The following is a 25248-nucleotide window of genomic DNA, read 5'->3' on the forward strand; positions in this document are numbered from 1 at the left end:
TTCCCGAGGGTTCGGGAATGCTCCGGGGAGCTCTCTTGATTTCCGCACCTGCATCCCATCAGCAATCTGCACACCTGGTCCTGATCATCACCCTTCTTAGGCTCTGGCCTAACATCCAGTTCCTGCCGGATCGTTAGCCATGAACAGTAGGTTTACCAGAGTATCAGTCTTAGAGCCTAGCGTTAGTTTTGTTGTTTTTGCACCTTGTTGGTTTGTTGCTTACTTACCCCCGTTTTGTTCCATCTGCAGTCACCCGTCCGGAACCTTCATCCAACCTCTGCCTGGTGGTCGGCGGCTGCCGACCCAGGATGGGATCAACCACTGCACCCCCAACAACTAATCAACGCCGCCCGCTCTGTTCCCTGGATTATTCAGCATCACTCTTGAACTTGTAAATAAACACTCACCTTCGTTTCTACTTACCTTGTCCTGGTCTGCTTCTGGGTTCTGGCTTAGCAACTCGTGACAGAACGATCCGGCCAGTAATGAACCCAGCGGACCTGGACTCTGTTCGCCATGCCATTACCCAGCAGGAGAAGATGTTGGGCCATCATAGCACGGTACTACAGGAGATCGCGTTGTCAGTTCGGAACCTTTCTACCGGTCTGACGGAGGTCCAGAACCAACGCAAGTGTCCGGTGGAAGATCCACTACCGGTTTCACCCATCTCGCCTGTCGCTTCTGAAGCTGTGTCCTTCCGTGAGCCCAAGGTTCCGACACCGGATAAATATGAGGGGGAGCTGGGAAGATGCCGTTCCTTCCTTATGCAGTGTGGATTAGTGTTCGATCTACAGCCCTACTCTTATGCCACAGACAAGGCTAGGATAGCCTTTGTGATTGAGTTGCTGCGTGGTCGAGCGCTGGAGTGGGCTTCAGCCGTTTGGGAACGACAGGATCCCTGCATGGCTTCATACCAGGGGTTCACGGCCGAGATGAGGAAGCTCTTCGACCATTCCGTCCGAGGGAGGGACGCAGCTAGGCGCCTGTTTTCGCTCCACCAAGGAACTCGCAGCGTGGCCGACTTCGTGATCGAGTTCAAGACGTTGGCTGTGGAGAGTGGGTGGAATGAGGAGTCTCTGCAAGCGGCCTTTTACCAGGGTCTGTCGGAGCAGCTCAAGGATGAGTTGATCTCATATCCGGAGTCTAGTGACCTGGACAGCTTGGTAGCCTTGTCTATTCGGGTGGATAATCGAGTCCGAGAGCGAAGGAGGGAGAAGCAATGGGCTCCGTCCAACCGATCAGCTTCTCAGGTTCCAGTCGGGTCGTCAAACTGCGCGGCTCGCTAAAGTTGGGAGGACTTTTAGCGAGCCAGTTTCGACCTCTCAATACCTCTGTCAGACCCCGTTTCCCGGCTACCCTTATGAACAGGAATCAGAGCTTAGCGATTAACGCTTTTATCGATTCAGGTGCCGATGGAAGCTTTCTAGATGCCGAGTTGGTGGAACAGCTGGGGCTTTCCAAGGAGCAATTGCCGGAAGCCATTGAAGCTACCACTCTGGACGGCAGTAGTCTGGCACGTATCACGATGAGGACTGAACCGGTTAAGATGCGGTTGTCGGGGAATCATTCTGAGATGATTTCATTCTTCATTCTGCCGTCTTCCCATGTTCCTCTGGTCCTTGGATACCCCTGGCTGAAGGAACACAATCCCACGTTCGATTGGGTGACGGGCAAGGTAACGAGTTGGAGCCTTGATTGTCATGCTAACTGTCTCAAGACTGCCTGCCCCCATTCGGTTCCCAGTCAGGTGATTGAGGCTAAACCCCCCAGATTTGTCCCTGGTTCCCGAGACATATCACGATTTGGGGAAGTTTTCAGTAAGCAGAAGGCTCTGTCACTCCCTCCCCACCGACCATATGATTGTGCCATCAACCTGTTCCCTGGAGCTGTCTACCCCAAGGGAAGGTTATACAGTATCTCCCGACCTGAACGTGAGGCGTTGGAGACCTACATCAAGGAGTCCCTAGCTGCTGGTCTCGTTCGTCCCTCGTCATCACCCCTGGGGGCAGGATTCTTCTTTGTGGGTAAGAAGGATGGCTCTCTTCGACCGTGTATTGATTATCGGGGGTTGAATGACATCACGGTCAAGAACAAGTATCCCCTGCCCTTGATGAGTTCTGCCTTCGACTCCTTACAGGGTGCTACGGTGTTCACCAAGCTAGACCTACGCAATGCGTATCACATGGTCCGGATCAGAGAGGGGGACGAGTGGTTGACGGGTTTCAATACACCGATGGGTCACTTCGAGTATCAGGTGATGCCGTTTGGACTGACCAATGCTCCAGCGGTATTCCAGAGTATGGTGAACGACGTCCTGAGAGATATGATCGGTCTCTTTGTGTTTGTTTACCTGGATGACATTCTGATCTTCTCGAAGGAACCTTCCGACCACGTCCAGCATGTCCGGCAGGTTCTGCAGCGATTGTTGGAGAATCGCCTGTTCGTGAAGGCCGAGAAGTGCGAGTTTCACGCCCACACGACATCCTTTCTCGGGTACATCATCTCCAGGGGAGAGATTAGGATGGACCAGGAGAAGGTTAGAGCGGTTCTGGAATGGGCCCAGCCCGTGCGAGATTGCAGCTCCAGAGATTTTTTGGGGTTTGCGAATTTCTACCGCAGATTCATCCGGGGATTACAGCCGTGTGGCCGCTCCGTTAACTGCCTTGACTTCCAGTATCAGGACCTTCAAGTGGAATCCGGAGGCGGATCGAGCGTTTCTGGATTTGAAGAGGCGATTCACCAACGCACCGATTCTCTCTCAACCGGACACGGCCCGTCAGTTCGTCGTTGAAGTGGACGCGTCTGATGTGGGAGTTGGCGCCATCCTGTCGCAGCGATGCTCCACGGACAGTAAACTCCATCCCTGCGCCTACTACTCCGTCGCCTTTCGCCTGCGGAGAGGAATTACGATGTGGGTAACCGGGAGCTTCTCGCGGTGAAACTTGCCTTGGAGGAGTGGCGCCACTGGTTGGGGGGGCGGAGCAACCGTTTATTGTCTGGACTGACCACAAGAATCTTGCTTACGTGCAATCGGCTAAACGTCTCAACTCCCGTCCAGGCCAGGTGGGCGTTGTTTTTCGGACGATTAAAGTTTTCCCTGACGTTCCGACCTGGATCTAAGAACGGCAAGGCGGACGCCTTGTCCCGGATGTTCTCCAAGACGGAGGAGAGTGGGTCCAAGACCGAGACAATTCTCCCCCGGAACTGCGTCGTGGGAGCAGTTATGTGGAAGATTGAGGAGGAGGTGCTGGCGGCCCTTCGGACTCAGCCCGGTCCCGGTAACGGTCCACCCGGTCGGTTGTTTGTGCCTGAGTCGGTTCGTCCCTGCTGTCCTCAAATGGTCCCACGCCAGCAAGATGGCTTGTCACCCTGGCGTGGCTCGGACAATGGCGTTTCTTCGCAGACGTTTTTGGTGGCCTGCCATGGCCGAGGATACTCGGGGTTTTGTTGCTGCCTGTCCAGTGTGTGCGCAGAATAAGAGTACCAATCGGCCCAGCTCTGGACTACTTCACCCCCTTCCTATTCCCCGGCGACCATGGTCGCATCTGGCCCTGGACTTCGTCACTGGGTTGCCCGCTTCTGAGGGGAACACGGTCGTTCTGACTATCGTGGACAGATTCAGCAAGTTCGCCCACTTTGTGCCAATTGCCAAGCTTCCCTCTGCCTCGGAGACGTCCGAGATCCTGGTTAGGGAGGTTTTCAGGGTCCACGGTTTGCCCAGTGATATCGTTTCCGACCGTGGCCCTCAGTTTACCTCTGCTGTCTGGAAGTCCTTCTGTTTGGCCATTGGAGCTACAGTCAGTCTCACATCTGGTTTTCACCCCCAATCCAATGGTCAGGCGGAGAGAGCCAACCAGAAGATGGAATCCACGCTACGCTGTCTGGTCTCTTCCAACCCCACCTCCTGGGTCTCTCAGTTGCCTTGGGTTGAGTATGCCCACAATACTCTCCCTACATCTGCCACTGGGATGTCTCCCTTCCAGTGCCTGTATGGCTACCAACCTCCACTGTTCCCTTCTCAGGAGAAGGAGCTCTCAGTGCCTTCTGTTCAGGCCCATATTCGTCGTTGCCACCGGACCTGGCATCGGGCCAGAAAGGCACTCCTTAGAGTTTCGGACCGGTATCAGCTCCAGGCGAATCGTCGCCGATCCCCGCTCCCACCTATACCATCGGAGATAGGGTTTGGTTGGCCACACGGGATCTTCCGTTACGGACTGAGTCTAGGAAGTTGTTACCGAAGTTCATTGGTCCGTTTGTGGTGGAGAAGGTGATCAATCCAGTGGCAGTTCGACTCAAACTACCGAGGACGCTCAGAGTCCATCCCACCTTTCATGTCTCCTGCCTCAAGCCTGTCTTCCTCAGTCCTCTGTTGCCTCCTCCGCCTCCTCCTCCTCCTCCTCGGATGATCGGAGGTGGTCCTGCCTACACGGTGCGTCGCATCATGGATTCCAGACGGCGGGGCCGGGGTTTCCAGTATCTCGTGGACTGGGAGGGGTATGGTCCTGAAGAGAGGAGTTGGATTCGCGGCGACAGGTCCTAGATGCTGACCTCATCAGTGACTTCTACCGCCTCCATCCTGGCGCTCCGGGAGTCCGCCCGGTGGCGTTCGTCGGAGGGGGGGTACTGTAACGATCCCGGCAGTCTGAGTCGGGTCCTGTCTGGTGACTAGTTTTTCTGTTCGTGATCTCCAGTTTCCCGAGGGTTCGGGAACGCTCCGGGGAGCTCTCTTGATTTCCGCACCTGCATCCCATCAGCAATCTGCACACCTGGTCCTGATCATCACCCTTCTTAGGCTCTGGCCTAACATCCAGTTCCTGCCGGATCGTTAGCCATGAACAGTAGGTTTACCAGAGTATCAGTCTTAGAGCCTAGCGTTAGTTTTGTTGTTTTTGCACCTTGTTGGTTTGTTGCTTACTTACCCCCGTTTTGTTCCATCTGCAGTCACCCGTCCGGAACCTTCATCCAACCTCTGCCTGGTGGTCGGCGGCTGCCGACCCAGGATGGGATCAACCACTGCACCCCCAACAACTAATCAACGCCGCCCGCTCTGTTCCCTGGATTATTCAGCATCACTCTTGAACTTGTAAATAAACACTCACCTTCGTTTCTACTTACCTTGTCCTGGTCTGCTTCTGGGTTCTGGCTTAGCAACTCGTGACACTTGCATTTAGTTTTACTAGCATTTAAGAGCAGTTGGAGGCTACGGAAGGGGTGTTGTATGGCATTGAAGCTCGTTTGGAGGTTTGTTAAAACAGTGTCCAATGAAGGGCCAAATGTATACAAAATGGTGTCGTCTGCGTAGAGGTGGGTCTGACAGTCACCAGCAGCAAGAGCGGCATCATTGATATACACAGAGAATAGAGTCGGCCCAAGAATTGAACCCTGTGGCACCCCCACAGAGTCTGCCAGAGGTCCAGACAACAGGCCCTCCGATTTGACACATTGAACTCTATCTGAAAAGTAGTTGGTGAACCAGGCGAGGCAGTCATTTGAGAAACCAAGGCTATTTAGTCTGCCAATAAGAATGCGGTGATTGACAGAGTCGAAAGCCTTGGCCAGGTCGATGAAGACGGCTGCACAGTACTGTCTTTTATCGATCACGGTTATAATATCGTTTAGGACCTTGAGCGTGGCTGAGGTGCACCCATGTCCAACTCGGAAACCAGATTGCATAGCGGAGAAGGTACGGTGGGATTCGAAATGGTCATGATCTGTTTGTTAACTTGGCTTTCAAAAACTTTCGAAGGGCAGGTTGAACAGGCTAGTAATAGGGATTGCGACAATTTCGGCGGCTAATTTTAGAAAGAAAGGGTCCAGATTGTCTAGCCCAGCTGATTTATAGGGGTCCAGATTTTGCAGCTCTTTCAGAACATCAGCTGTCTGAATTTGGGTGATGGAGAAGCAAGGGGGGCATGGGCAAGTTGCAGCAGAGGGTGCAGAGCTCGTGGCCGGGGTAGGGGTAGCCAGGTGGAAAGCATGGCCAGCCGCAGCAAAATGCTTGTTGAAATGTTTGATTATCGTGGTTTTATCGGTGGTGACAGTGTTTCCTAGCCTCAGTGCAGTGGGCAGCTGGGAGGAGGTGCTCTTATTCTCCATGGATTTACAGTGTCCCAAAACATTTTGGAGTTAGTGCTACAGGATGCACATTTTTGTTTGAAAAAGCTAGCTTTTGCTTTCCTAACTGATTGTGTATATTGGTTCCTGACTTCACTGAAAAGTTGCATATTGCGGGGGCTGTTCGATGATAATGCAGTACGCCACATTATGTTTTTGTGCTGGTCAAGGGCAGTCAAGTCTGGGGTGAACCAGGGGCTATATCTGTTCTTAGTTCAGAATTTTTTGAATGGGGCATGCTTATTTAAGATGGAGAGGAAAGCACTTTTAAAGAACAACCAGGCATCCTCTACTGACGGAATGTGGTCAATATCCATCCAGGATACCCGAGCCAGGTCAATTAGAAAGGCCTGCTCGCTAAAGTGTTTTAGGGAGCGTTTGACAGTGATGAGGGGTGGTCGTTTGACCGCAGACCCATTACGGACGCAGGCAATGAGGCAGTGATCACTGAGATCCTGGTTGAAGACAGCGGATGTGTATTTAGAGGGTAAATTAGTCAGGATGATATCTATGAGGGTGCCCATGTTTACGGATTTAGGGTTGTACCGGGTAGGTTCCTTGATAATTTGTGTGAGATTGAGGGCATCTAGTTTAGATTGTAGGACGGCCGGGGTATTAAGCATATCCCAGTTTAGGTCACCAAGCAGTACGAACTCTGAGGATAGATGGGGGGCAATCAATTCACATATGGTGTCCAGGGCACAGCTGGGGGCTGAGGGGGGTCTGTAGCAAGCGGCAACAGTGAGAGACTTATTTCTGGAAAGGTGGATTTTTTGAAGTAGAAGCTCAAACAGTTTGGGCACAGACCTGGAGAGTATGATAGAGCTCTGCAGGCTATCTCTACAGTAGATTGCAACTCCGCCCCCTTTGGCAGTTCTATCTAGACAAGGCCTTCCTAAGCCAGGATTCAGACACTGCTAGAACATCAGGGATGGCGGAGTGTGCTAACGCAGTGAATAATTCAAACTTAGGGAGGAGGCTTCTGATGTTAACGTGCAAGAAACCAAGTCTTTTACGGTTACAGAAGTCAACAAATGATAGCGCCTGGGTGTAGGAGTGATACTGGGGGCTGCAGGGCCTGGGTTAACCTCTACATCACCAGAGGAACAGAGGAGGAATAGAATAAGGATACGGCTAAAGGCTTTAAGAACTGGTCTTCTAGAGCGTTGGGTACAGAGAATAAAAGGGGCAGATTTCCGGGCGTTGTAGAATAGATTCAAGGCATTATGTACATACAAGGATGTGAAAGGATATGAGTACAGTGGAGGTAAACCTAAGCGTTGGGTAACAATGAAAGAGATAGCATCACTGTAGGCACCGATTGAGCCGGTCTCCGCGTGTATGGGGGGTGGGACAAAGGAGCTATCTGAGGCAGGTTGAGTGGGACTGGGGGCTCTACAGTGAAATAGTACAATAACAACTAACCGAAACAGCAATAGGCATGGCATATTGACATGGGAGAGAGGCATAAAGCAATCACAGGTGTATTCGAGAGAGCTAAGACAACAGCTGGTTGTGGCGACGAAAGTTTGGGCTGATGCTAAACAGATAAACAGGATGGGGTACCGTGTAAAGGAACAGCTAGTTGCAAAGCTGTCATCAAGGTAAAGAGTGGCTACTTTGAAGAATCTCAAATATAAAATATATTTTGATTTGTTTAACACTTTTTTGGTTACTACATGATTCCAAATGTGTTATTTCATAGTTTTGATGTCTTCACTATTATTCTACAATGTAGAAAATAGTAAAAATATAGAAAAACCCTGGAATGAGTAGGTGTGTCCAAACTTTTGACTGGTACTGTATGTTTTTTCAGCAATAGGTTATGATCAATGACATCAAAAGCTGCACTGAAGTCTAACAAAACAGCTCCCACAATCTTCTTATTATCAATTTCTTTCAGCCAGTCATTTGTGTCAGTGCCGAGCATGTTGAGTGCCGTTCCCTATAAGCATGCTGTCTGTTTTCTGTAAAATAACTTTGTATTTGATCAAACAACATTTTTTCCAAAAGTTTGCTAAGCACTTGTAACAGGCTGATTGGTCAGCTGTTTTAACCATTAAAAGGGTGCTCTGCTATTCTTGGGTAGCGGAATGACTTTTGCCTCCTCCATGTCTGAGGGCACACACCGTCTTCTAGGCTTGAATTGAAGATGTGGCAAACAGGAGTATCAATGTGATATCACATACATTACCCAACATTTCACACATATAGTCCAAATACTGACTTTTAGCACTTGGTGGTCTATAGCAACTTCCTATGAGAATAGGCTTTAGGTGAGGCAGATGAACCAGTAGCCATATTACTTCCACATCATCTGACATGAGATACTCTCTCAGCCTAACAGGAATATGACTCTGGACATACATGGCAACACCTCCTCCATTTCCATTTCTATCTTTCCTATATATTCTATAACCATGTATAGCTACTACTGCATCATCAAATGAATTATCTCTCGGCATGTTCAACCCCTCCATTATCTCAGCCAATCATGGCTAGCCACGAAGGATCCTGTCTTTCTCCCTATACAGCTCAGTGTTTTCTCCTTGGCTAAACCAGGCTCATAATTTAAAAAATGTATTCATATTTACAGATCCCATACAAGCGTGTAATTAAGGCACAAGACAGTTCACATGTTCAAGAAGGCATTTATACAAAAAAAGGTGTATGTCCTGTGTTTTATATACATTTCCACACTATGAGTTTGGAATAATACTGTGAAATTGTGAGAATTATGATAATGCCCTTTTAGTGTAAGAGCTGTTTGAAAGGCGGCCTGAAATGTAAGCCTGTTTAAGCCTGTTCTGGTGGTAAATTAGTTAATAGATCAATAAGAAAGAGATTTCCAAACCTCTCTGCCAATAACAGCTAGTTTTCCCCTCCCCATTCCCAGACAGTCCTAGTAACATTTTTGCTTGAGAAATTGCTCTTTGCTGAGAAGCTATTTTTGTTTATTTTTGACCATTTTAATTTAAAACAATCACAGTAAGGCACTTAATTGTTACCCAGAAATGATTTGATATTGAGATAAAAACGGCTGCATTGGACCTTTAAACAGCCCTACTATGAAGTAGGAACTAGCTTTAAATGCCCACCTTGAGGAATTTTGACACATTTGACTAACCTGGTCAAATAAACTAAAATAAAGTCACCCACCTGTATGACACGGCTGAGGTGGCAGTCTGCGGCCAGCTCCAGACCCTGCCTCTCTGCCCAGTCCTCCACCAGGCTAAGCCTCTGGCGGAGGGTGGCCCCCCAGTAGCGGGACCTAAGGCCCAGGGAGCAGGCCTCTCCCTGAGGGCTGGGGCTCAGCAGCCTGTTGAATCAAATCAAACTTTATTTAAAGTGCATTTAAAATTGCAACATACTTCACAGTAAAATAAAAAAAAACAAGGAGATAAAGACAAGAGAATGCAAAAAAATAGATTAATTAAAGAACATGAAACACAAAAGATGTGTTAAATAATAGTGATTAAAGGCCAGGCTAAAAGGGTGGGTTTTCAAAACGTGATTTAAAAGCCTCAACTACTGTATGTCTGCCTCTCTCACCTGTTGAAGAGCCAGGCGCTGATGGAGTGGAAGAGTTGGGAGAACAGCTGGATGGTGAGGGCAGCGTTGATTCTATAGCGACGCAGCAGAGACATGGCACCCATCAGGGTTTGCAGTACGCCCTCTGGTGATGGGAGGATAGAGTGACAAAAAGTTTTAAAACAAATTTGAAAAACATTGAAAATAATCATACTGGTGTTGATTTTCATGCTGGTGTTGGTTCTACATCTACTGGATCAATACTAACATATGAAAGCTGCGGGTTAAAACAAAGAAAGTTAGAGGTTATTACCCTAGCTGCAGGCTAGGGTAACTAGATTGTGTTGTGGTTAACATTCATGGTGTACCTATTACGGCAGGTGATTGACTCCCCTCAGGATCAATCAGGAATGCTGGCAAGTGTCTGCTCAGATCAGTCAGCAGACACTGAGTCAAACACCTTGAGGAACAAAAGACAGAAAGACAGACAGACAGGGGGCAGGCGGCTTTATCAATACTGTACAACATCAGGAGGATTGATGAGTGAAGATTACTTATGTGCTCAGTTCAATGTCTTTACAGTAGACCAGCAGCTACAATCCTTACTTACTAAAGTCAGAGTAAATTATATTACATTTCTTTTAGGTTTTTCAGTGAACTGGTGAAAAGTTATCATTGCTTTGTCCATCCAAAAATATTTAACCTTTATTCATCCAGATTAGTTTAATTTAGTTTAATTGCTATATGTAATGTCTTACTTGAATGCTTTGTGCACCAGGTGTGCCAGGTTCTCCTGAGCCTGCAGTGTGATGGGGCTTAGATTTCTGTCCTGCTTTAGGAAGTTCAGGAGCTCTGAGGCATTGGCCATCCAGAAGGCTACAGCACCAGCTATGGACTTCTGCTTCTGGAAGGGAGAGAAAGACCAGGATGGAATAAATATAGACATATTATAAGCCTTATTATGAGACATTATAAAGTCTCATGCATGCTTGTAACATGTTATAAAGCATTATAAACTGGAGGGTTCGAACCCTGAATGCTGATAGCCATGGTATATTTATTATAATAATAATATGCCATTTAGCAGACGCTTTTATCCAAAGCGACTTACAGTCGTGCGTGCATACATTATTGTGTATGGGTGGTCCCGGGGATCAAACCCACTACCTTGGCGTTACAAGCGCCGTGCTCTACCAGCTGAGCTACAGAGGATATTTATTTGATTTATTTGATTTATTGGGATCCCCATTAGCCAATGCCAATGGCGACAGCTAGTCTTACTGGGGTCCAACACAAAACAAAAAAGACATTTCAGACAAATACATTACCATACATTTAAAAACATTAACATGTAGTGTGTGTGTGGATCTATCAGCTACACATACATGTCAGTACATACACACAACAAGTAGGTCACATGGGGGAGAGGTGTTGTGCTGTGAGGTGTTTCTTTATTTGTTTTTTAAAACCAGGTTTGTTGTTCAATTGCGCTATATAAGATGGAAGGGAGTTCCATGCACTCATGGCTCTGTATAATACTGTACATTTCCTTGAATTTGTTCTGGACCTGGGGTCTGTGAAAAGACCCCTGGTGGCATGTCTGGTGGGTTAAGTGTGTGTCAGTGCTGTGTGTAAGTTGACTAGCAAACAATTTGGAATTTACAACACATTCATGTTTCTTATAAAAGCAAGTGACGCAGTCAGTCTTTCCTCAACTCTTAGCCAAGAGAGACTAGCATGCATAGTATTAATATTAGCCCTCTGATTACAATGAAGAGCAAGATGTGCCGCTCTGTTCTGGACCAGCTGCAGCTTAACTAGGTCTTTATTTGCAGCACTTGACCATATGACTGGACAATAATCAAAGGGGGTCGAAGGGGGACAAAAAGAGGACACATTTACAATGTCTTTCATTCATTGTCAATAAAAATATTATATAAAAAAAAAACTTGCAATACATACAGTTGAAGTCGGAAGTTTACATACACCTTAGCCAAATACATTTAAACTCAGTTTTACACAATTCCTGACATTTAATCCTAGTAAAAATTCCCTGTCTTAGGTCAGTTAGGATCAGGACTTTATTTTAAGAATGTGAAATGTCAGAATAATAGTAGAGAGAATTATTTATTTCAGCTTTTATTTATTTCATCACATTCCCAGTGGGTCAGACATTTACATACACACAATTAGTATTTGGTAGCATTGCCTTTAAATTGTTTATCTTGGGTCAAACGTTTCGGGTAGCCTTCCACAAGCTTCCCACAATAAGTTGGGTGAATTTTGGCCCATTCCTCCTTACAGAGCTGGTGTAACTGAGTCAGGTTTGTAGGCCTCCATGCTCGTACACGCTTTTTCAGTTTTGCCCACACATTTTCTATAGGATTGAGGTCAGGGCTTTGTGATGGCCACTCCAATACCTTGACTTTGTTGTCCTTAAGCCATTTTGCCACAACTTTGGAAGTATGCTTGGGGTCATTGTCCATTTAGAAGACCTATTTGCGACCAAGCTTTAACTTCCTGACTGATATCTTGAGATGTTGCTTCAATATATCCACATAATTTTCCTTCCTCATGATACCATCTATTTTGTGAAGTGCACCAGTCCATCCTGCAACAAAGCACCCCCACAGCATGATGCTGCCACCCCCGTGCTTCACGGTTGGGATGGTGTTCTTCGGCTTGCAAGCGTTCCCCTTTTTCCTCCAAACATAACGATGGTCATTATGGCCAAACAGTTCTATTTTTGTTCAATCAGACCAGAGGACATTTCTCCAAAAAGTACGATCTTTGTCCCCATGTGCAGTTGCAAACCGTAGTCTGGCTTTTTTATGGCGGTTTTGGAGCAGTGGCTTCTTCCTTGCTGAGCGGCCTTTCAGATGTAGGACTCGTTTTACTGTGGATATAGATATTTTTGTACCTGTTTCCTCCAGCATCTTCACAAGGTCCTTTGCTGTTGTTCTGGGATTGATGTACACTTTTCGCACCAAAGTACGTTCATCTCTAGGAGACAGAACGCATCTCCTTCCTGAGCAGAATGACGGCTGCGTGGTCCCATGGTGTTTATACTTGCGTACTATTGTTTGTACAGATGAACGTGGTACCTTCAGGCATTTGGAAATTGCTCCCATGGATGAACCAAACTTGTGGAGATCTACAATTCTTTTTCTGTGGTCTTGGCTGATTTCTTTTGATTTTCCCATGATGTGAAACAAAGAGGCACTGAGTTTGAAGGTAGGCCTTAATATACATCCACGGGTACACATCCAATTGACTCAAATGATGTCAATTAGCCTATCAGAAGCTTCTAAAGCCATGACATCGTTTTCTGGAATTTTCCAAGCTGTTTAAAGGCACAGTCAACTTAGTGTATGTAAACGTCTGACCCACTGGAATTGTGATACAGTGAATTATAAGTTAAATAATCTGTCTGTAAACAATTGTTGGAAAAATTAGTTGTGTCATGCACAAACTATAGTTTGTTAACAAGAAATTTGTGGAGTGGTTGAAAAACGAGTTTTAATGACTCCAACCTAAGTGTATGTAAACTTTCGACTTCAACTGTATGGCGATTAGTCCATCCTAATGATAGAGAATATACTTTTTTCTTTTTTAGACTCAAAACCATGCTTTTACAAGATGAGATATTTAGCCAATCACTAGCAGATGATCTTAGATCTTTTTCTGAGATCAACATAGGCTCAACTGAAAAGATTTCCACAGTATGGGAAACCTCTAAAGCATATATTAGATGGAAAATAATAGCACATGCGTCCAAAACGTTATGAGGGAGGTGAGAAGACAGGCAGGCTACTAGCAAGACAACAAAAAATGCAGAACACTTCAAACGTAATTTCAGAAATTAAGAAGGGCAATAATATGGTGACCTCATCCAAAGAGATAAACAGTGTGATTCAACATTTTTATGAAGATTTATGTACATCCTCCTATTCAGCGAACCCCATAGATATGGATACTTTTTTGTCTGGTATAGAATTACCTAGATTATCAGATAGCCAGGTAGAGGACCTGGACTGTACTATAATAGAAGAGGAGGTTAGAGCTGCCATTTTCTCTATGAAAGCAGGGAAGTCACCTGGGCTGGATGGCCTTCCTGTAGAATATTATAAAAGTACATTGACATTCTTGTACCTGTATTGACAGTGGTTTACCAGGAGGCATTTAAAAATGGCTCCCTTCCGGACACCTTTAATGAGGCTTTGATATCGCTGATCCCTAAAAAGGATAGAGATACTACAGAACCTGGGAATTTTAGAGCTATCAGCCTCCTTAATGTGGATTGTAAGATTCTTACTAATACCCTTGTGATATGCTTTGAGAAGGCCCTACCTAATATCATACATATTGACCAAGTAGGATTTATTAAGAACAGGACCTCAACTGATAATATGAGGAGGCTCTTAACCCTCTCAAATATAGTTCCTACTGCTGCTGTCTCCTTAGATGCTGAGAAGGTATTTGATATGGTAGAGTGGGCTTTTCTCTTAAGAACCCTGGGAAAATTTGGTTTTGGACCTGACTTTTGTAAATGGATAGGGGTCCTCTATTCCAATCCTAAAGCAACAGGACTGACGAATGGAATTATGTCTCCTTTTTCTTGTCTTTCTAGACGCACAAGGCAGGGTTGCTCGCTCTCCCCTCTCCTGTTTACCATAGTTTTAGAGCCTCTTGTGACAATGATAAGAACAGAAATTAGGGGTGTACATGGAGGAAGAAAATAACATAAACTGCTTATGTATGCAGATGATATTCTACTGCTGGTCTCTGATCCTCTTCAGTCTGTACCACTACTACTTACTTGTATTGAATCATATTCTAGTATGTCAGGCTACAAAATTAATTGGAATAAGTCGGAAGCAATGCCAATTCATGCCATATGTTACTCTGGAACCACATTTGATTTCAAATTGGATCCTACTGGGATTAAATATTTGGATATTAAAACTACATTTTGAGCCACTACTAGTCAAGATTAAGACCAATTTAGAAAAATGGGAAAATATCAAACTTTTCTTTATGGGGAAAGATCAACGTGATTAAAATGGTTGTGGTCCCACAATTTAATTATACAGTGCATTCGGAAAGTATTCAGACCCCTTGACCTTTTCCACATTTTGTTTCGTTACAGCCTTATTCTAAAATTGATTAAATTATTTTTTCCCCTCATCAATCTACACACAATACCCCACAATGACAAAGCAAAAACAGGTTTTTAGAATGTTTGCAGATGTTTTAAAAATAAGAAACTGAAATATCACATTTACGTAAGTATTCACACCCTTTACTCAGTACTCAGCGATTACAGCCTCAAATCTTCTTGGGTATGACGCTACAAGCTTGGCACGCCTGTATTTGGGGAGTTCCTCCCATTCTTCTCTGCAGATCCTCTCAAGCTCTGTCAGGTTGGATGGAGGGCGTCGCTGCACAGCTATTTTCAGGTCTCTCAAGAGATGATAGATTGGGTTCAAGTCCGGGTTCTGGCTGGGCCACTCAAGGACATTCAGAGACTTGTCCCCAAGCCACTCCTGCGTTGTCTTGGCTGTGTGCTTAGGGTCATTGTCCTGTTGGAAGGTGAACCTTCTCCCCAGTCTGAGGTCCTGTGCACTCTGAAGCAGGTTTTAATCAAGGATCTCTCTGTACTTTGTACCATTCATCTTTCCCTCGATCCTGACTGAAAAGCATCCCCACAGCATGATGCTGCCACCAAAAATGCTTCACCCAAGGGATGGTACCAGGTTTCCTCCAGACGTGACGCTTGGCATTCAGGCCAAAGAGTTAAATCTTGGTTTCATCAGACCAGAGAATCTTGTTTCTCATGGTCTGAGAGTCCTTTAGGTGCCTTTTGGCAAACTCCAAGCGGGCTGTTATATGCCTTTTACTGAGGAGTGGCTTCCGTCTGGCCACTCTACCAAAAAGGCCTGATTGGTGTAGTGCTGCAGAGATGGCTGTCCTTCTGGAAGGTTCTCCCATCTCCACAGAGGAACTCTGGAGCTCTGTGAGAGTAACCATCAGGTTCTTGGTCACCTCCCTGACCAAGGCCCTTCTCCCCCGATTGCTCAGTTTGGCCGGGTGGCCAGCTCTAGGAAGAGTCTTGGTGGTTCCAAACATCTTCCATTTAAAAATGATGGAGGCCACTGTGTTCTTGGGGACCTTCAATGCTGCAGAAATTTTTTGGTACCCTTCCCCAGATCTGTGTCTCGACACAATCCTGTCTCAAAGCTCTACGGACAATTCCTTCAACCTCATGGCTTGGTTTTTGCTCTGACATGCACTGTCAACTGTGGGACCTTATATAGACAGGTGTGTCACTTTCCTAATCATGTCCAGTCAATTGAATCTACCACAGGTGGACTCCAATCAAGTTGTAGAAACATCTCAAGGATGATCAATGGAAACAGGATGCACCTGAGCTCAATTTCGAGTCTCATAGCAAAGGGTCTGAATACTTATGTAAATAAGGTATTTCTGTTTTTTAAAAGCTGTTTTCACTTTGTAATTATGGGGTATTGTGAATAGATTGATGAGGAAACGTTTTTATTTAATCCGTTTTAGAATAAGGCTGTAACGTAACAAAATGTGGAAAAAGTCAAGGGGTTTGAATACTTTCCAAATGCACTATATCTCTGCAATGTTACCTCTGAATATTCCAGACCGGTATTTTAAACAATATGACAAATTAACTTAATACTTTTTGTGGGATAGGAAAAAATCCAAGATTAATATGAAGAAAATGTGCTCACCAAGGGATGTAGGAGGGTTGACTTTACCAGATGTTAAATTGTACCATTTATCATTTGAAATGGCTAAATTGGCGAAGCATTGGGGCAAAAGAGATGCTGGCTTGGATTGGATAACAATAGAAAGGGAACTAGGTTATCCTTTCACCCCTGGTGATACTCTGTCACATAGTCTTACAGGGGAGAGGTCTGGTGATACTCTGTCACATAGTCTTACAGGGGAGAGGTCTGTTGAAACTCCCAACCCAATTTTGTTACACTCAAAAGTGTTGTGGAGAACAGTACACAAGATATGTGGAATTTCACATCTAAAACAACGATACTCATCATTGTGGTACAATCCTAGGCTACGGATAGGAAAGAAGTCTGTGTACTGGAAACAGTGGCTAATGAAAGGAATTCATACTATAGGTGATCTGTACAATGAAGATGTTTTCATGTCATACTCAGATTTGGTTAAGAAATATGAAGTGGAAATATTTACAATTGAGGGAATGTTTTTTAACCGGCTATCAACAAAATCCAGGAAAGAACCCAATAGCTGAGTATTTGGAATTACCCAAACATAAAGCAGCCTATTTTTACTCAATATTTAGTAATCTGCAGAGTAAAGAAAGTAAAAACCTCAGATACATCAGAAAAGCAGAAATTAATATTTGGTACATAAACCTTTGTTTGCTATTACAGAGATCATACGTTTCCTGTAGGTCTTGACCAGGTTTGCACACACTGCAGCAGGGATTTTGGCCCACTCCTGCATAGAGACCTTCTCCAGATCCTTCTATTGGGTTCAGGTCTGGAGACTGGCTAGGCCACTCCAGGACCTTCAGATGTTTCTTACGGAGCCACTCCTTAGTTGCCCTGGCTGTGTGTTTTGGGTCGTTGTCATGCTGGAAGACCCAGCCACGACCCATCTTCAATGCTCTTACTGAGGGAAGGAGGTTGTTGGCCAAGATCTCGCGATACATGGCCCCATCCATCCTCCCCTCAATACGGTGCAGTCGTCCTGTCCCCTTTGCAGAAAAGCATCCCCAAAGAATGATGTTTCCACCTCCATGCTTCACGGTTGGGATGGTGTTCTTGGGGTTGTACTCATCCTTCTTCTTCCTCCAAACACGGCGAGTGGAGTTTAGACCAAAAAGCTCTATTTTTGTCTCATCAGACCTCATGACCTTCTCCCATTCCTCCTCTGGATCATCCAGATGGTCACTGGCAAACTTCAGACGGGCCTGGACATGCGCTGGCTTGAGCAGGGGGACCTTGCTTGCGCTGCAGGATTTTAATCCATGACGGCGTAGTGTGTTACTAATGGTTTTCTTTGAGACTGTGATCCCTCACCTTCCTCATGATCATTGATACCCCACGAGGTGAGATCTTGCATGGAGCCCCAGACCGAGGGTGATTGACCGTCATCTTGAACTTCTTCCATTTTCTAATAATTGCGCCAACAGTTGTTGCCTTCTCACCAAGCTGCTTGCCTATTGTCCTGTAGCCCATCCCAGCCTTGTGCAGGTCTACAATTTTATCCCTGATGTCCTTACACAGCTCTCTGGTCTTGGCCATTGTGGAGAGGTTGGAGTCTGTTTGATTGAGTGTGTGGACAGGAGTCTTTTATACAGGTAACGAGTTCAAACAGGTGCAGTTAATACAGGTAATGAGTGGAGAACAGGAGGGCTTCTTAAAGAAAAACTAACAGGTCTGTTAGAGCCGGAATTCTTACTGGTTGGTGGGTGATCAAATACTTATGTCATGCAATAAAATGCAAATTAATTACTTAAAAATCATACAATGTGATTTTCTGTATTTTTGTTTTAGATTCCGTCTCTCACAGTTGAAGTGTACCTATGATAAAAATTACAGACCTCTACATGCTTTGTAAGTAGGAAAACCTGCAAAATCGGCAGTCTATCAAATACTTGTTCTCCCCACTGTATATGTATGTGTATATCAGACCGTATTTACATTTTAGTCATTTAGCAGACGCTCTTATCCAGAGCAACTTACAGTTAGTGAGTACATAAAATGTTTTGTCATACTGGCCCCCCGTGGGAATCGAACACACAACCCTGGCTTTGCAAGCGCCATATTCTACCAACTGAGCTACACGGGACCTACACGCATACCACTGGTATGACAACAGTTATTTTTACTACTCTAATTAAGTTGGTAACCTTTTTATAATAGCAATAAGGCACCTCCGGGGGTTGTGATATATGGCAAATATACCACGGCTAAGGGCTGTGTCCAGGCACTCCATGTTTTGTCGTGCTTAAGAACAGCACTTAGCCATGGTACAGTATATTGGCATGTACCACACCCCCTTGGGCCTTATTGCTTCATTATACCTTCAGGCTAAAGTGTTACCAAAACCATAATGAACCCATGAAGCAGAAGAGGGATGCTCTTTCCAGTTGCGCTGTATAATTCACTTACAGAGTCAAAGTGTGATGGTGCATGCATGGTTCACTTACCTGGATGACCACCTCAGTCATGGCCACCATCTTGTTGACAGTAGCGGTGACTCTGTGTGCATGCTCTGAGGGGCGATGACTCTGTGATGTCTCCTGACTGTGACTGTAATGGCGGTGGAGGACGAAGCGTCCGGCCATGTACAGGACGTAGGCAGGGGAGAGCTTGAAGTGGACAGTGGAACTGTTGGTGTAGTTGATGACTGCAGAGAGGAAGGCGTCCTCAGCTGTTATGACAGAGTGACACCAGTAGAGGACAGCAGATTAATAAAATCAAATCAAATCAAATCAAATCAAATTTTATTGGTCACATGCGCCGAATACAACAGGTGCAGACATTACAGTGAAATGCTTACTTACAGCCCTTAACCAACAGTGCATTTATTTTAAACAAAAAAGTAAGAATAAAACAACAACAAAAAAGTGTTGAGAAAAAAAGAGCAGAAGTAAAATAAAGTGACAGTAGGGAGGCTATATATACAATAAAATAAAGTGACAGTAGGGAGGCTATATATACAGGGGGGTACCGTTGCATAGTCAATGTGCGGGGGCACCGGCTAGTTGAGGTAGTTGAGGTAATATGTACATGTGGGTAGAGTTAAAGTGACTATGCATAAATACTTAACAGAGTAGCAGCAGCGTAAAAAGGATGGGGTGGGGGGGCAGTGCAAATAGTCCGGGTAGCCATGATTAGCTGTTCAGGAGTCTTATGGCTTGGGGGTAGAAGCTGTTGAGAAGTCTTTTGGACCTAGACTTGGCACTCCGGTACCGCTTGCCGTGCGGTAGCAGAGAGAACAGTCTATGACTAGGGTGACTGGAGTCTTTGACAATTTTGAGGGCCTTCCTCTGACACCACTGATAATACAGGACGATAATGAGACTGATAACAAACTGATTGTGTTATTGCTATGTTATTACAATGTGTTATTACAATGTGCTACTACAGTGCTATTACAATGGTCAAACGTAATTACTTACAATTTTCCCTGAATTTAATACCAACTGGAAGTGCAAGTTGGTCCATGTTGTCCTGAGCTCTGTTAAGACAAGATGTAATAATTTCAGTTGTCCGGCCTATTGTCACTTTAACAACATCTCAAAACCGGAATCATGAAAAAACAACAGTCACAGTAGCCATTTTATTAAGTGCCAAGAGATGCCAGAAAGGTGTGAATTTTTGTCACACACAGAAGGCAATGTCATGTCAATAAATGTAAATGTTTACCTTTCATTCCATGTTCCATAGTCCTGTTGCTGGTTCTGCTTCCGGACCGTAGGCTTTATAATGCCTCCCCTCGTAGATCTTTCCTGGCATTCCATTGTCTCAGGGTTAGAAACAATATCCTTGTTGGTCGATGATTTCTCCACAGCCACAGAAGCTGATATCTGCCTGCAATGGAGAGAAGAGTATACCTATAACTTGAGAATCAGGTACAGGCAGTGAACTTTTACCAGAGACGGACTTAACATTGAACATTAACTTTTGTGAACCAAAAACGTTTTTGTTGTCATGCTTCTCTGTTTGCTAATGAATTAATTGGTGTTAAGGGAAGACCTACCCATTCTCTTTCCTCATAGTGGACCCATTAGGCTTTGCCGAGTGGTTAATAGCATCATCTCCAGTCTTCCTCTTCTCCTTCTTCTTCTCTTTCCTTGACAGTGTCCTCTTGAAGTTCTGGATCATGCCTCCCTTCTTTTTCTCTGGGCTGTTGTCCTGTATTGATTAAGACCACATAATCATACAGAGAGACACAACACTACAGTGGAAATCAAAGCATAAACTCTTGCCAACTAAATTGCTTGCCTTGCCTTGACACTCAAGCTAAGTCAGACATGAAAGTAATTTCTAACTGAGCAAATTCTGCTCAATTATAAATACAGTAAACAGTCAGTCACATGTACAATAATGTCCTTCTCCTTCTTGAGTACGAAGCGGCCCTCCCTGTTGTCTGTGTTCCAGTTCAGCTGCACAACCAGAGGCTTCTCACTCAGGTCCAGCTGACGTTCTTCTGCCATGGTTAACAGGGCGGAGAGTGGGAGAATAATATGAACACATTTACCAGATAATACACTCAATCTATTCACAAAGGGGAATTGTTCACGATGCCCTGCCCCCAAGTGTACTCTCTTTCATTCATGTATCCATCCATCTGTCTGTCTGTTTGTCTGTCTGTGTCCGTCCGTCCATTCATTCATCCATCCATCCATCCATCCATCCATCCATCCATCCATCCATCCATCCATCCATCCATCCATCCATCCGTCCGTCCGTCCGTCCGTCCGTCCGTCCATCCATCCATCCATCCATCCATCCATTCATCCATCCATCCATCCATCCATCCATCCATCCATCCATCCATCCATCCATCCATCCATCCGTCCGTCCATCCATCCATCCATCCATCCATCCATCCATCCATCCATCCATTCATCCATTCATTCATCCATCCATCCATCCATCCATCCATCTATCCATCTTACCCTTGTTAGCATGGACCTCAAACAGGAAATAGGGAGTATTCAACATCTTCATGTCCGGTCTGAACTTCTCTGACAGTGTTTCAATAACCTCTCCAGTGGTGGTGGTGCTGGTGATACGCAGGCACTTAGTGGCAACGTTCCCTGCAACATGGTCCTCAAAGTAGAACCGCATCACTCCATGGAACTCTAAGTTCTAGAGGGGAAAGAGTGGATGAACAATTGTGGTAAAAACTGAATCTCTTCCTTACATGGCTCCTTATGACAGCTGGCAATCTCAGGCATACAGTGAAAAGTTATAATTGTACATTGTTGTTGAAATTATGTTTATGCTCTTCCACAAAATAATGTAGAAATGACACCTACTATGATATTTTAGCCTGAAAGCTCGCGAGATTCGTCTGGATTACCATTTACCCATATTTTCTGTATTAAGTAATCATCAGCTCTACACCGCTACATGCACGATGGAATTCAATTAGATTAGAAACAGATGGAGCATATCCATTTGATGTTTCCTAGCAACTGATATCCATATCCCAAGATGTCATCTGAGGTCCACTCCATAGAAATATGGAGATTGTATACAGTCACCTTCAAAGTTATTGTCACCCTTGATAAAGATGAGTAAAAAAGGCTGTATCAAATAAATAATACACACTGCGTACAATGGCCTATTTCTGAGTGTGCAAAGGTGTATTGAAAAGTATTTAATCATAAGAAGTAGAAGATCAGTATTGAGCAGTCTTGATAAGAAACAGAGCTCGACCAGTCCTGATCAGTCAGCACTGGAAGGACATGGATCTTCACACATGCTAATAGCTCTTAACACCTTGTCCATTGTCCTAATTCTCATCTCCCAGGTGAGCTCAGCAGTCATTCAATCTACTCCAAACATTTATTTAGTATCACTGCAGTCTTTGGGATTAGTTCATACATTTTAAAAACACCTTAATAAGAATGATAGACTATAAAGTTAATGGAGTCTATATTCATATGACTTTTGTAATGTCATGAATTAAAGATCCAATATCAAACCAAACTTCAATTAAAACTTTATTTGAAGTGCATTTAAAATAGCAACACACTTTAGAGTGCAATAAATATATGAATCAAGAAACATTAAACACAAAGCCCTCATTGATTAAAGGCCAAGCTAAAAAGGCAGGTTGTCAAATGGGATTGAAACACTTCATATATTTCAAAACCCTCTAAATAAGAATAATAGACTATGAAGTTATTGGGGTTTATTCATACGATCTTGTCATGTCTTGAACTCTATTTCGCTTTGGTGATCTTCAACATGGAACAATATAGTCTAGCAAGCAACTGCAATATACATTTGCATTAAGATTTAAATAACGGATTTTGTTGAATTAATGTAATAAAAATGTGACTAATAACTATCAGGTTTGGTCAAATATGTTAAATTAAGGTACTAGGTTATGTCACCGTTTTTCAAAGTCTGGATCCTGATCAACCCACGTCACTGAATGATATAAAAATGTGACAAATTATATGGGAGGACTTACCTTTTTTGTGCATGTTATTGTTTTTACATTTACATTTTAGTCATTTAGCAGACGCTCTTGTCCAGAGCGACTTACAGTTAGTGAATGCATACATGTTTGTTTTTTTCATACTGGCCCCCCATGGGAAACGAACCCACATCGCTGCCGGCCAAACCCTCCCCTACCTTGGACCAATTGTGCGCCGCCCATGGGTCTCCCGGTCGCAGCCGGCTGCGACAGAGCCTGGACTCAAACCAGGATCTCTAGTGGCACAGCTAGCACTGCGATGCAGTGCCTTAGACCACCAGTTGAGACTACAGAGGTGTATTGGGCTCTAAAGAATATTGGAACAATAAAAAATTCAAGTATTTTATGTAAGGTCAACAATCATATTTTGGTCACAATCTTCTGTTTGGGTTAAGAGTGCAGTGTGCACTCCAACCAGCGGTGGCAGCAATACGCTAAGTAGGCGTCCATCTGCCTAAAATACCAGAGGAAAGAATCCAGTCCTTTGAGATTTTTTGTTGTTGTAATTTAGCAGACGCAATTTACAGGAGCAATTAGGGTTAAGTGCCTTGCTCAAGGGCACATCTACAAATTTTTCACCTAGACAGCTCAGGGATTAGAACCAGCAACCTTTCAGTTATTTGCACTACGCGCTTAACAACTAAGCTACCTTTCTAGTGGATAAATATCCAAATGTCTGTGTTTGTAGCTAGCACTTTCAGCCAGAGGATTTCAAAACTGACCTGAAGTCTCAACTGGTGAGGTTGCCAGGTCGTCAAAAGTTGAAAAGTTAAGCTATTCCATCGATTTTCCCCCTCACTTCAAAGAGGAAGGCATCCGATCAGCTAATTTAGCTAACTAGCTAGCGATCTTCATTTTTTGATCTAAACCAAAATCTACCTATCTAGCTTTCATAATACGCTGGCTAGACATTCCAAAGGAAATCAATGTAATTAGCCAGCTGCTATCTGGCGATGAGATATGTAGCTTGAAGTGTAAATTGCAGAAAAACAGAGTAATTAGTAAGGAAGGGATGGCGTGGGCGACTGATTGGTGTCTGTTGGTGGTGGGTATTGTGTGTGAAGGTTGTTAGGCTGCATGATCTATTGACATGAGGGGGATGGGTGGATATAGTATCTTGTTTGAGTGTGTAGCTCAGTTAGTAGAGCATGGCGCTTCCAACGCCAGGGTTGTGGGTTCGTTTCCCACGGAGGCCAGTATGAAAAATGTATGCACTCACTAACTGTAAGTCGCTCTGGATAAGAGCGTCTGCTAAATGACTAAAATATATTGATTGGACAAATAAGTAAAATGTTGGCTAATCACTGTCTAGTATGTGTCCTACAGACTAATACTGCTGTGGACAAATCTTGCTATCCTGGAGCATAATGAGAATGTGGGATGCAAACAAGCCAGGACAGCCAAAATTATTTATGAAAGCAAAATCCCCTCTTGAGAAAACAACATCACCAATACACAAGCCAAGTGCTCCTCATACTTTTCACACCCTTGCAGTCAGTTCTTTGTTATGGGGGAGAGGGGCTGTTAGTATACTCTTTGAGCCTATTCACTCTATAGTTGGCAGTGCTTGTCTACTTAACAGCACAACTGTAGGTGCTCATATACAACAATACACGACTAGACTGTTTACAAGTCAAGGGCCCCTCAAACTTTTCACACCTTTGCTAACAGTCGATCTCAATGCCCCATAATTTACTCTGAGTCTAACAAAACGCATACCAGTCTACTGTACCCTTTTTTGTTTACAGATTAACATGGTTTCTTGTATGTCTTACACATCCTCATGATCAGTCTTCATGTGTTTCCAGGAGACTTGCAGTACAAAGAGTACTTTAACCCAACACATAGCGACCTACACATTAAGGACTTGGTATAGAAAAGCGTGGGGACTCGCTCTTCCGAAGGAAGGGGGTAATGTAGCGACCTTAACCCAACACCTAGTGTCCTCATCAAGAGGTTTGGACCTCTTAGCTTAACGGTTAAGTTGTTGGCTTGACAGTCGCTGGACCTGGGTTTGAGTCCCGGTCGGATGTTCGGAATCACTTTGATACAAGGGGAGATTGTTGTTATGGAACCTTTCACATCTCTTGAGAGTCATCAACTTCTTTGTATCCAACATACAGTGCATTCGAAAAGTATTCAGACCCCTTGACCTTTTCCACATTTTGTTACGTTACAGCCTTATTCAAAAATGGATTCAATACATGTTTTTCCTCATCAATCTGCAAACACAATACCCCATAATGACAAAGCGAAAATTGGTTTTTAGAAATTTTTGCAAATGTATTAAAAATAAAAAACAGAAATACATTTACATAAGTATTCAAACCCTTTGCTATGAGACTCGAAATTGAGCTCAGG

The 25248-nt window shown here is 44.5% G+C and overlaps 1 protein-coding gene across 1 annotated transcript in view; it reads right to left on the reverse strand.

Annotated features, from left to right (window-relative positions):
- LOC121538941 (afadin-like) overlaps nt 1-25248 on the reverse strand; it is a 55890-nt gene that overhangs the window by 19140 nt on the left and 11502 nt on the right. The window contains exons 2-11 of the mRNA XM_041847099.1: nt 21353-21545; nt 20774-20880; nt 20431-20585; nt 20097-20261; nt 19850-19908; nt 18875-19098; nt 10404-10549; nt 10014-10105; nt 9667-9790; nt 9274-9433 (exon numbers count right to left, since the gene is read on the reverse strand). Coding sequence (XP_041703033.1) covers nt 9274-9433; nt 9667-9790; nt 10014-10105; nt 10404-10549; nt 18875-19098; nt 19850-19908; nt 20097-20261; nt 20431-20585; nt 20774-20880; nt 21353-21545 — 1425 coding nt within the window. The remainder of the gene's footprint in view (nt 1-9273; nt 9434-9666; nt 9791-10013; nt 10106-10403; nt 10550-18874; nt 19099-19849; nt 19909-20096; nt 20262-20430; nt 20586-20773; nt 20881-21352; nt 21546-25248) is intronic.

The sequence above is a fragment of the Coregonus clupeaformis genome, chromosome 25 (genome assembly GCF_020615455.1).
Source record: "Coregonus clupeaformis isolate EN_2021a chromosome 25, ASM2061545v1, whole genome shotgun sequence".
Classification (NCBI taxonomy): Eukaryota; Metazoa; Chordata; class Actinopteri; order Salmoniformes; family Salmonidae; genus Coregonus; species Coregonus clupeaformis.